Here is a 13,132-nt window from a genome sequence, read left to right as displayed (position 1 = left end):
ACTACTACTACTACTACTACTACTACTACCACCACCACCACTACTACTACCACCACTACTAATACTACATGACTACCACTGGCACTACTAATACTACATGCCTACCACTGCCACTACTAATACTACATGACTACCACTGGCACTACTAATACTACATGACTACCACTGCCACTACTACTACTACTACTACTACTACTACTACTACTACTACTACTACTACTACTACTACTACTACTACTACTACTACTACTACTACTACTACTACTACTACACTGCCACTACTAATACTACATGACTACCACTGCCACTACTACTACTACTACTACTACTACTACTACTACTACTACTACTACTACTACTACTACTACTACTACTACTACACTGCCACTACTAATACTACATGACTACCACTGCCACTACTACTACTACTACTACTACTACTACTACTACTACTACTACTACTACACTGCCACTACTAATACTACATGACTACCACTGCCACTACTAATACTACATGCCTACCACTGCCACTACTAATACTACTTGACTACCACTGCCACTACTAATACTACATGACTACCACTGCCAGTACTAGCTATTACTGCTGCTGCTGCGAACACCACCACTACATCGACAGATGCCTGCAACTGTTATTCCCTAAATACCATAATGCCTACCACTGCCACTACTACTACTACTACTACTACTACTACTACTACTACTACTACTACTACTACTACTACTACTACTACTACTACTACTACTACTACTACTACTACTACCACCACTACTACTACTACTACACTGCCACTACTAATACTACATGCCTACCACTGCCACTACTAATACTACATGACTACCACTGGCACTACTAATACTACATGCCTACCACTGCCACTACTAATACTACATGACTACCACTGCCACTACTAATACTACATGCCTACCACTGCCACTATTAATACTACTTGACTACCACTACTACTACTACCACTACTACTACTACTACTACTACTACTACTACTACTACCACTACACTGCCACTACTAATACTACATGCCTACCACTGCCACTACTAATACCATATGCCTACCACTGCCACTACTACTACTACTACTACTACTACTACTACTACTACTACTACTACTACTACTACTACTACTACTACTACACTGCCACTACTACTACTACTACTACTACACTGCCACTACTAATACTACATGCCTACCACTGCCACTACTAATACTACATGCCTACCACTGCCACTACTAATACTACATGACTACCACTGCCACTACTAATACTACATGACTACCACTGCCAGTACTAGCTATTACTGCTGCTGCTGCGAACACCACCACTACATCGACAGATGCCTGCAACTGTTATTCCCTAAATAACTATCTGTGTGTTTTCTAACTTTCTAAATATTGTATGAATAAACAACATTTCACAACCAGTGCCTTTCGCGGCTGGATAAATCCGCTAGCTCGTGGCTAGTAAAATTCAAGTCGGGATAGTAAATTTCCACAATCACTGGTTCGACTGGCTGGTGAATTTTCAAGGGGTCATTTTGTAAATATATCACTCTCACCAACTTGTTAAGTTATAATACACTTTTAAGTCGTGATCGTGCAAGACCATGGCCTGATAAATTGTTCCTCATATTAGCAGCTTAGAGATGAAACCCGCTTACACCATAATATAATCAAGTAGATATACACACGAGTGGTGCGTAATTATACAATGCACACAAATCGGTGTGAATGTGCTTGGTCAGGGCACGACTGCCGCATGTAGATCTACTAGCTGCGCACAAGAAGAAGTTGAAGAACACCTTATTGTTCACATGGCGATAGCGAGGCTATCCCATATGACAAACATGGCGTTTTTCTACCAGGTTTATTATACACCTCTCGAGAAGACAAACACAGTACATATCAAAATATTTAACACGTGAAATTAACTTATGGTCGAAATGTGTGCATGCATTTATCGAACTTGTTGAACTTTACGTCCTCTCAAATTACTGTCAATAAATAACACGGAAGAATAAGATATCACCACGTGTTAAAAGCCTTATTACTGACCCGACCCAACTAACGACACTCGGCTGAGATTGCCGGCGGAGAGGAGACTGGTATGGGCTGCCTGAAAGTATATATATAAGTTCTTATATCGATAGATATTTATAGCAAAAAGGTAAATATGCTACTTGACATGCGCCTTTCAGAGAGTGAGTTTAGTTTTACGCCGCCATCAGCAACGTTCCAGCAGTATCACTGAAGGGGAGACCTAAAATGCATGGGCTTGTCACATTGTACCCATGTGAGGAATCGAACAGGCGTGGGGAGCGAACACTTTAACCTTTTGGTTACCCTACCGCCCCTTCATGCATGTGCCTTTCAATATAGGTGCATATTTTACGCGGACTCGCCGTGAGAACAGTATAAATGACGGTGTCATGCATGCATGTCGACCATGTCACTATGTACAAATAGGACAAATTGTTATGAATAACAACTTCTTTACTGCGTGATTGCGACGTTTCGATACAGATTCTTGTACCGTTGTCAAGCAGGAATGAAGCTGTTATCCATAACAATTTGTCCTATTTGTACACCTCAACTTCTAAAATGCCACTCAAACAAGTCATGTCACTATGTGCATGTCATTTCAATGGCGTCCTGGTGTGGTGCTTGTGTACATTTATCATCCTGGTTCCCGGGCCTCTCATTACTCGAGAGGTCTCTACATTTATATACATATTTCGTGCCCAATTCCCGGAATTGCTCATTTTCTGGGTTTGGTCAACCGCTAGGCTCCATTTCCGTGAACGGGACAATTCATGTTTCAGTTTGGTCAATCCACGGGATTGGCCGCGATTAAAAGATGACCCAAATAAGAGACATCGTGATTCGTGTTTATTCTGACATATAAGTATCTTGATAGAATCAGGGATAACCTACAAGTTATAGGGGCAATGTCAGGCTATTACTTTGTTCGAGGAATGTATCCATCAATATCTACACAAACGAGTGATCTATAATTCAGCTGCAGATTTCCCAAGTGATGTGTCCTTTAACAGTTTAGTAAACGAAAAAGTGATGTATCGTTTCAGGTTTTTCACATTGGTGTATAGTCTCATTGGTCACCCAAGATATCGCACCTGGCAACTAACTGCATATTATGTCCGCCATTCTTTGAAAAAAAAGTAATTTAGGTAGCCAACAATGAGCAGTCAATGTAATCCTTTGAAAGAAGGGTGTTGTTTTTTTACACAGACACAGACACGGACACAAGACACGAGACACAACACAGAGTATTCAGTATAGATTAGTAAATGTACATACATACACACTACCTTTTGACAAATCCTCATTTAAATCAGCATAAAAGTAATTAATCAATCAACGTGTTATCTGTAAATTATTTGATCGATCCAGACACAAGAAATGCCAAATGGGGATCTTTGTCGGGTAATCTAAGAGGCGTTACCACTAATTATACCTGTTATAAATTCATTAACTGAACATCAAGTGAGTGATGACATATAACGTGTAGGTTTATACTTCCTAACACAGATGACAGCCTAGCGACACCAATTAAGTGATTTTGACAGACTCGTTTATGAAAACAAGGGTTGTATAACTCGGAAACTAGGCAAAACAGGAAACTAAAGGATAGTAGATTAAATGTGAGAACATGTAGCTTTTTTCACAACACCTGTCGTGATTTCAGGTTTGTACAAACCTGTAAACGAAATAGTTTATCCCCTGAATTGTAGATGAATTCTGCATAGGCCCTCATATCTCATATTACGTCACGGAGGGGCGCCACTCTGATTGGTTGAAGTTTCGTTTGAGAATTGTGCACTGCTGTCAAAAAGGTCAATTTAAGGTAATTAAAGATCGAAATGAGTAGGTTTAATGACGGGATTTCATTTATAATGATGCCTATGAGTAATTTATGTATTTGCACGCCCTAGAGTATAAGTGATCTTTAAAACTGAAATTATGTAATGGTTGTTCACACGAAACAGTATCTTGATACATTGTGACATATCAAAACATTTAAGTAATTTACATATCAAACATCAAAAGTGAAATAAACTAACTACTTACTTTTACACTTGATATTTCGAGGATGGCAATGACTATAACATTTAATTTCATTTTTGTAGCGGGTCATACTCACTTACCTGCACCTCTTGTTTTAGGGTGTCAGTTCACTGGAGCTATATAGTTCCCCACCACAAAGGGTGCGCTTCTTATTTGTTCCCCGTGATATATACCATTTCTTGTCGGCGGCCTGGCACCAGCCCTACATGAGCTACAGAACAGATGACTCTGTGTATGCCTGTTCTTTCTTTAAAAAAAACCCGTTTATAAACTCAGTCCATATGAAAACGCACCACTCACGAACTCTGGAATAGCTCCACAGATTGATGTCTGAAGTATATACTTACGATGCATTTGAGATAATGAATGATTTAAGAAGACATGTAAACATCGTTAAATTTCATTCACGATAATGTTAATGCGCGAGAGAGGCTTAATTGGTGTAGGAAAGTCAATAACGGGCGTGACCGCCATTTGCATTGACACATGCGGTGCATCGGAGTTGATCAGTCTCTGGGTAGTGTTCTTAGGGATAGCATTCCACTCCCGAACAAGGGCAACCTCAAGTTCTCGGATGTTGTCCATCTGGTGTCGACGTGAAAGACGTCGTCCAATTTCATCCCATAAGTGCTCGATAGGGGAGAGATCGGGTGACTGAGCTGGCCACTGAAGCACGGGGATGTTCTTCTGTGCAAGGTACTGCATGGACACCCTTGCAGTGTGTGCCCTAGCGTTGTTATGTTGGAACTTGTGGACATCGTGGTGTTGGTTGAAGAACGGCGCGACATGGTTCTGCAGCATCTGGTCCCGGTAGTAGACGGCGTTCACCCTTCCTCTGCAGATATGGAGAGGGGTTCTGTGACGGTCCGTCTGAACGACACAATCGGCGTTATAACGTTCACCACGTCTCCGCCAAACACGTATACGGCCATCTGCGTTCCTTAAGTGAAATCGTGACTCGTCAGAAAAGATGACACCGTGCCATTGTCGTAGTCGCCAATTCAGGTGCCTGTTTGCTCACTGTAGACGTCAATATGGGGCCGAAATAAGGACGTTGCGCACGCAGGCCTGCAGCTCGCAGACGGTTCCGTCCGGTGTTGGGGTGAATGAATCCACTTCGTCCTTGGACTTGAGCAGCCGTTCTTGTCGCTAGTAGTGTTCGGTCTCGGACATGATCCCGTACGATCTGACGGTCCTGACGTGCCGTTGTCACACGTTGTTGACCCGGTCGAGGACGGTCCCGAGTGCTCCCCGTTTGCAGAAACCTTTGATGGATTCTTGTGATCGTTGTGTGTGCGCAGTGTAGTCGTCTGGCAATTTCCCTGGCGCTGGCGCCATTTTGAAGCATGCCAATGGCACATTCCCGTTCAGGGGCTGTAAGTCGCGGCATCGTGTTGGCGTTTCACATGTGTCAGTGAAGAATTGAAATTTTATTCATATTCACATGCTTTTAAATTCAACGTGTGCACAAATTCAGAGTGAAATTCATTTTTCCCGTGGTGTGCCTGCAAAATGTTGCGTTTTTGCGAAAAATTGCCTAGCGTTACAGCTAACATGAAATTCTCGCATTTCTTGCACCTGGCATGTCGGGTGACGTCACTGTAGTGTTGTTGTTGTATAAAAAATATATTGAAGTTCATTCGACGCGATTCATTTTTCAAGTGCTGCGTTTTCATGTGTACTCAGTATAATTTTAATCCCCCAAAGCTGCTGGTTGAACAAGAAGATCCATTTGACGCGCACACAACGTTTGCAGTCAGTCACCTTGTGTATGTTATCATCCAATTCCAAGGAACGAACAGTTGTTGATAATGGTCACTCTCTCAGATTAGCTGACCAGCTTTTGGCAACAGTCTTGCCCCAACGCAAGCAATGGATAGTTCGAGGAACTGGCCTCGAGTTCTACGCGTGTATCAAGAATCCAGCAATATCACGAATGGGTTTCACAAATTGTATCCACGTAGGGAATCGAAACCGAGACCTTGGCGTGACGAGCGAACACTTTAACCACTTGGCTTCCCCACCGCCGCTGTGAGATGAGGTGGTTTGGTGCCCGCCTAATATACAATTTCCCCGTTTCTTTTCTTTCTTTCTTTTTTTTTTTGTTACTTTAGCTTATTTTGTGATACACCTTTTCGATTGACTTTTATACTGGCATATCCAGACCTTTCTAAGTTTATTTCTCTATATCTTCCAAGGAGAGGACTGTTTCTGGCACCAGTTCGTATATAAACATTGATGAGTTCTGAAGTATTATGTTATTTGTACGTGGCAGTAATGAAATGAATTTAATAGCTTTTGGATATTAGTAAAAATGATTTGGTAAATATTTCCTTCTGAGATCGGAGTACAGCGGACAAACAAGAAGGAAGTGGTACATCCTCGACATTATTCAAATCGCTCTTATTCAAATAACTATTAATAAATGGTATACACCCCAGTGTGTTTTCCTTTGTTCCGTGGGTCTGCTACCAACTAGACGATAGCAGTACAGCAAGAGATACGGCTAAACCAAGTCATTTTCAGATATTTTGAACTTGTTCTACTGTGTCAACTAATTAACAGACGAAACATTTTCCATCGCCTGTCTTCCGGGCAAGTGTTTTACAAGTTGACTAATGGAGGGCAGAAAACATGTTATATTGATGTGCTGTCATATAGCCTAATATCTATAAGACTGGACATTTTGTAATCACTTCACTTATTAGCTGTATCACACGTGAATAATCGAGAGTAGTCTCCCTTGACTCCTTGCGGCAATTTAACCCACTTTAGACACAATCAGCGAAGGACGTTCAACAGCACCTTCAAATATATCTTCGATTGGACAGACCGAAAGGCGACGCTATATACTGGAAGAAACGGTATACTGATATCAACTTTGACCGGAAAATACAACCTTTTGTTTATTAACACTTGGTTGGAATAACAACTCGCAAAGCTACCACCGAGCACATCCAGCCCATACCAACACACTGGTTCTGAGGTTCTGTGTATTCAACTGCCCATATACGATCCACGAAATGAAGACCTTACGTTACTAAACTCATACCGTCATTAAAATATTTTATTTGGTGTCCGCAACAATTTAATTTAAAACATATAATGTACTGAAAAAAATCCCAAGTTACTTTTTTCGAAACATCTTTTCTTCTCCTTTTCTTTCATAAAGATACAAACTGAGCCCAGTCTCTACAGCCTTACAAATTAAAACGTAAACGAGGACGGAAACCAGTTCACATTTTCCTATAATCTCGCGTAATTGATACTTCACGAGACTCGGTTGTCTACCCTAACGACATTGCCCTAACGACCGTTGCTACACATAGTCAAATCGACGCCATTGTTGTTGCTGAATCGTTTTGCTTTTCTGAAAGCTGCATCTTCATACCAACTGTTGTATACCTGAACAAGCCACCATGAATGCGAGCACTTATGTTCAAGGTACAATTCTATTAACACCTTTTTTTGTATTAATCGTATTCAGTGTAAACAAAGATGGCGTGACAGTGTAGTCTACATATGTGCCCAGGTTACAAGCCGTAACAAGGTTGTTTCCACGTGGTAACACCAAATATAATGGTATATGACCAGCCGCAATGACCCGCACAATGTCTGTATGGCGGAATAACAGTTTCGGGTTTTGTGTTCAGATAAATGCACCCAAACACAAGGATAAAAAAATTAATTAAATGAAAGCTCATCTTCAAAAACAGCGAAGACTAAGAGTATCAGGTGTTAGATCTACTGCTGTCGAGTTTTTGACGTTTCGAGAGACACACGTATGTTGCTCATTGATGACTGCTCCTTTAGAATTTTTAGAATCCTTTCACACTTGACTGTCGATTTCAAATATCTCTATCATCAATTATTTGCCAAATTCACAACAGTACATTGCAGAGACAGCGGCAAGTTACATTCGGGCTGGCACATTACGGCACACTTTACATGGACATACCCGTCATTATTTGTGTAATGCCTGGCGAGTCGCATATTGTAACGCATTTCTACAAAGCTGGACTCGATGTTTATAACGATTTGTGTCCGAGGTTAAGTCGAGTATTTCTGGAATCATAGATATTGCTACCTACAGTTGGATGTTTCATCAGTGTGCAAACATGTCATCTCTTCCACACACCACTTATTTGCAGATACGGTTTTGAGAAATCATCATTGGGCAAATGTGCTCTAACAACAACCTAACTAGTAAGCATTTTCTATGAGGCTACATATTTGTGCAATGACTTCTGCACATGTACCCATATTCTTCTTTCTGTTCGCAGTTGATGGGATGATGTGGTTCCCCCTGCCTCTGTCCTCTTTGCCTTTTCCCGCCCCATGTTCAGTATGTGTTGGGGGCTTATTATATTTTACCCTTTGCAATGTTTAGCAGTGTTTTAGCATTATGATAGCCGTTGCCATTGAACATCCTCAGCGAAACACTAAAGATGACATACTCCCCAAGCTAATGGAAAAAACAATATTTATTGTCCTATGATATAGCTCTAATCAAACTGTTAAGACATATTCCTAGCAACTGCTTGCATCATTATTAACTTCTCACCTGTATACTCAGTCAGGCAGCCATACATTTCAATGGGATGGTATATTTATTTCAAATATCCTACACAATGTCTCTCTGTGATTATTTATCTTCCCCTAGTTATATCAACCACTAGACCCTGCCCCCCAGCACAGTCCCCTCTGCGTCCCTCACCCTCGCCGGTCAGTACATCGTGGACGACACCGACTTTGTTGAAGTCGATCTGGATGATGATGAGATCATCCAGTCACCCCACTCCTTTCTGAAATCCATGCTGTCTAGAGTGGCCAGCTTCTTCAGAAGAATCAAAAGTGTGTTTAAGAGGAAGGATGCCTAACAAGTGAACTCTGAACCATAAAAAAACATTCATGAACGATTTTTAGGACATTTGAGGCACTTGTTATGATATTTGGGAAATACAAAAATGACCTTTATTTGTTTTCGTGTTTCCTTTTTGTTAATAAAATAAGTTAGTTGTTCCAAAAGGTTGTTGTTGTGATTTGTTTGTATTGTCTGCTCATTTTTGGTCATGTCCTGGCCAAACTAATGTTAGTGAAACATAGTTAGAGAATAGTTGCTTTACAGCTGGTAAGGCAGGCAAGCGTGGTATCACCTTATTCTAGAATGAAATTGGGGCGTTGGGGTAACCTCAAGGGGCGTAGCTACCATTATGAATAAAAGCCCAGGCTTACCATAATTTTGAAAATGAAAGTTGGGCATGCCCTCATTCCTATCTGAATATAAAGCTTCCCAACCTGCCAGGCTTCAATGTGTGAAGTTTTCAACATTAGCCTTGGTGTCCCCAGCCCTGATATTACAGTGATATTGTAACGAGCCTAAAACTAAATTCATTGAAAATAGTGTAAGAATCTATATTGAAACATTGCTTTTAGCAATATATAAGCAGTTGTCATTCATAAAGTTGTATTCTTCATTTTTGTCTCACCAACTACTTGAGTGCTGATGAAACACTTAACAAATATCTGTTGCTTCATCGTGAGACGCATGGTTTTTAATGGATTGATTCGACCTGAGGCGTAGTAGCTACGGTTATAAAAGACCGGGCTTACACATGATTGATGCTGAAAAGGTTTGGTAAGCCCTCAATACTTTCTAAAATATAAGGTTTCATAATTTCAGACTTGCACGGAAAACAACGGCTTGATATGCGCCTGAGCTGACCTCGTGGTTAAAGTGTCTGCGGAAGACCCTGGTTCGACTCCCCAAATGAGTGAATTATGTGGCGCCCTTCTCTGGTCTCCCACCATGTATTGTTGGGGCACTCCTAAACGTAGTGTAAACCCTCGCCCTCTCTCCTTCACAGAAATAAGAGTAGGATTTCATACATATCCTCTCCCACATTCCGAGCAGCCTAACTTAGACATTTTTATTCTTCATATACACTCAAAAAACGTATGGGGACTTCATCTTTAGTTTCCGATTGAAAACAATTGGATGATTTGTGGGAGTCAATCAGTGTTGATACGAGTGAATGAGTGAGTTTAGTTTTACACCGCACTGTGTTGATATGATAATAATAAAGGTTTTGAGAGTGCTTCACGACTTGCACTACCTCATGACCATGGTTGTTTGTACAGTAATCACACTTGAAAGATGATTGGTTTTATGAAGTGAAATTTGTATGTGTACGATTTTCACTAACCCCCAACCCCCTCCCACCCCCACCCCCAAACCACAGAAAACCCCAACAAACCCGGCTAGAAACAAACACACATGTATCATGCAAGATGAGTGTCAAAAGTAATAGTCTACTTTGATTTATCGACCTTCTTGAAAACCGTCAAAATCAAGAATGACACACACCGTACACGTGGATGGGGCTATTGCATCGTGCACGTAGATTCAGTGCAATGTGTTTTGAGCTTGTGCTGAAAAGAAATGGTGTGTCCATAAGATGTCTGTCTTTGAAAAGTTTGACAACACTTGTGCGTGTGTACTTCCATGAAAGTACAGCACCTCCTCTCCCCCCTCCACTCTTTTTTTAAAGAGTATACAAGGCCTTAATAGGATAATGGGATAATGTATATGTGGGTGTTTCGAGTAAGTAGGTTTGCTAAAAGCCACTTTGAACAGTATTTGGATGGTGATCTCGGATGTTAGAGAATGGCCGTGGTGCTATACACGGTACATAACCGTGATGTGTGATTAATGGGAAGCATGGATGAATAGAGCACAATAATAGTTACAATAGAGAGTTTTACATCGCGCGTTCAAAAACATACCGATCAGGCTAGCAGAATAGCTATTTACTGAGTATTTGACGTGTTGGAAAAACCCTTTTCATGTCTAGCTTCGTCGCGGCCTCTGCTCAAAGGGAGACACCTCTTGTCAGATTATTAGTTCAAGGTTGTTAGAAAGGAGTTTCTGAGCAGCAGCAGTTTGTGTGATCACCGATAGCTTTACACCACAACGATAACGTACACCATACGCTACGCGCTAGCTATCGATCCTCGTGCCAGATAAATGAACTTTGACAGTAATCATACACCTTCACCTGTTTCAGTGTCAAAACAAACTCATTCTCGTACTGTCATTGCACGTACCGACAGAAACCACGACAATGACTCTCCAAGCGAGATCTACTTCTCTTTTCTTTTTGTTCAGTCGTTTGCTTTGTCATGACAACAACTGGTCCTTTCAAGGAAGTTCATCATCAACATTTCATCATCACGCTGATGATTTTAACCCCTCAGTGTATCATTGTCAGTCGATTATGACCAAGCAACTATGTAGACTGCAGCTTCAGTGTCTTAGATAAACGGAGAGGGACAGTGAACAGGAAAGCAGATGTTATTGCCTAAACGCCAATCCTTTCCTTAAAGGCACCAGTCTCATCACTGCTTTAGAGAGGGAAAGTATGTTTTCGACTGTAAACAGTCCCGACTGGATGGTGAACTAGATATGTGTGGCATATGGGGAACTATTTTATATTCTAAAATCGTCCTCCGTTAGGCCTCATGACATAGCTGTAACTGGTCGTTTGACGTTGCCGGAAATGGGCGATGGCGCCTCGTTCTGACTTCGTTTCTATAATATTTAATAGTTGTTGTTGTCGTTGCTATCGTCCCGACAGTTGACTCTCACAAGATCTTTACAAGGTTGCATAGTCAAGGCATTTAATAAGACAGTTATCATATTTTAAAGTGTTTAGAGTATATGTCACTGGCCGCCATTTAAGAAAATGTATTTGTGAAAAGATACAAAAATGTATTTCTGAATGCTTTTACTGTCATGTTAAATGTGAGCTATTGAAATACGACGATGTTAGTAAATTACTACAGAAGATTTTCGCCCGATATTTGTTGTAGACCATATTCGGCCTACATTTTCTGCAAACCTCTCGTTCAAATATGCGGCGTTACCGAGAGATGAATGGCACATCGACCAACGATCAAATGGCCGTTGTAATTCTCGGTGCCGTTATTTGGTGTGTAGTATATGTAATCCGCGAATCTGACCATTCTTTCTACAATTTGTACATATGAGAGTAAGTGTGTTTGGTGTTGCCCCACTTTCGATCTTTCTGGATACATCCTTTTGGCTTATGTTTCGGCACACCCCTTGGTCGACGTTTCCAACTTGATTTCGTTTTGGTTGCTTTCTTCAGGCACATGTAATTCTATTTCGCGATTATATCTAAAATATTAATGAATTGTTTACCCGGGAGTCTGCTGACTGTTTTCCTTTCTTCCTTGGATCTTCTAACAACTGAGTTGAGATAGAGGCAGGTGAATCAACAGAATGATGGTTTAAGGCATCTTGAAATTGTTATGCAGCGCCCTTGTGCGTGTTTTACAAGCTGCCTGGTGTAAAACATGCAGTGTGTACTCCTAGCATCGGCGCTGACGGGGAAGACAAGATATTTTACGATCACTTCACTCATGTATGTGTAAATGATCAAGGATACTGTCCCTTTTAAGCAATAGTGGCGCTTGAAAAGTAGTCAGTCAAGTAGTCAACTCCATTTTGAATCCAGCCATCGTGCAGAACATATATACGGCTACTCAACACGTCCACAATGAAAGATCTCTTTCTGCAGCAACTTGTATCAGGTCTATGAGTAGTATAAATAAATAAACAAACAAACATGATAATTTAAGTGACACGAAATTCTGTTGATACATGAAAAACAGGTTCTATGGAATATCAACACAGGACTCGACGTTTTGGTGTTGGTACTAACATGCTTGGTAACGGTAGCTACATCGAAAGTCGCACTCGTTACAATAAAGAAGTAGATTATCCATAGAACTTGGTTTGCCTTCACCTATACGACATCTAAAATGCCCCTAAAAGGAGCTAGCAATTAATATTGTAAGAGTTAAGAAATGCATAATTAACGAAGTAATTAACGAAACTATAAGAGAACTTGTAAAAATATTACACTAGAGTTAAGAAGAAATGCCGACACGATATTAAAAGGCACGGGACTGAAAATATGAGAGGA

General features: G+C 40.8%; 2 protein-coding genes across 2 annotated transcripts; one reads left to right on the top strand and one right to left on the bottom strand.

The window, feature by feature from the left end:
- Nucleotides 1-4,514: 4,514 nt before the first annotated feature.
- On the bottom strand, nucleotides 4,515-5,511 carry LOC137291301 (uncharacterized). The gene is made up of 2 exons (XM_067822602.1): nucleotides 5,143-5,511; nucleotides 4,515-4,991 (listed from the first exon to the last, which is right to left on the bottom strand). Exons 1-2 carry the CDS (start codon nucleotides 5,509-5,511, stop codon nucleotides 4,515-4,517), a joined length of 846 nt encoding a protein of 281 aa, XP_067678703.1.
- Nucleotides 5,512-7,540: 2,029 nt separating this feature from the next.
- LOC137291300 (uncharacterized) lies at nucleotides 7,541-9,001 on the top strand. Its single transcript, XM_067822601.1, has 3 exons — nucleotides 7,541-7,565; nucleotides 8,405-8,466; nucleotides 8,801-9,001. The coding sequence occupies exons 1-3, from the start codon at nucleotides 7,541-7,543 to the stop codon at nucleotides 8,999-9,001; spliced, it is 288 nt and encodes a 95-aa protein (XP_067678702.1).
- The last annotated feature ends 4,131 nt before the right edge of the window (nucleotides 9,002-13,132 follow it).

This window comes from Haliotis asinina, chromosome 7 (assembly GCF_037392515.1).
Source record: "Haliotis asinina isolate JCU_RB_2024 chromosome 7, JCU_Hal_asi_v2, whole genome shotgun sequence".
In the NCBI taxonomy this organism is placed as follows: Eukaryota; Metazoa; Mollusca; class Gastropoda; order Lepetellida; family Haliotidae; genus Haliotis; species Haliotis asinina.
This window is presented reverse-complemented; position numbering and strand designations above follow the sequence as displayed.

Excerpts from the sequence above, each read along its gene's own strand:
- LOC137291300 (XM_067822601.1), top strand. The coding sequence starts at position 7,541 with ATGAATGCGAGCACTTATGTTCAAG. Across the intron at positions 7,566-8,404 it reads TGCGAGCACTTATGTTCAAG|TTGATGGGATGATGTGGTTC; the intron begins GTACAATTCTAT and ends TTCTGTTCGCAG. Across the intron at positions 8,467-8,800 it reads CTTTTCCCGCCCCATGTTCA|ACCCTGCCCCCCAGCACAGT; the intron begins GTATGTGTTGGG and ends ATCAACCACTAG.
- LOC137291301 (XM_067822602.1), bottom strand. The coding sequence starts at position 5,511 with ATGCCGCGACTTACAGCCCCTGAACGGGAATGTGCCATTGGCATGCTT. Across the intron at positions 4,992-5,142 it reads GCCCCATATTGACGTCTACA|ACGGACCGTCACAGAACCCC; the intron begins GTGAGCAAACAG and ends TGTGTCGTTCAG.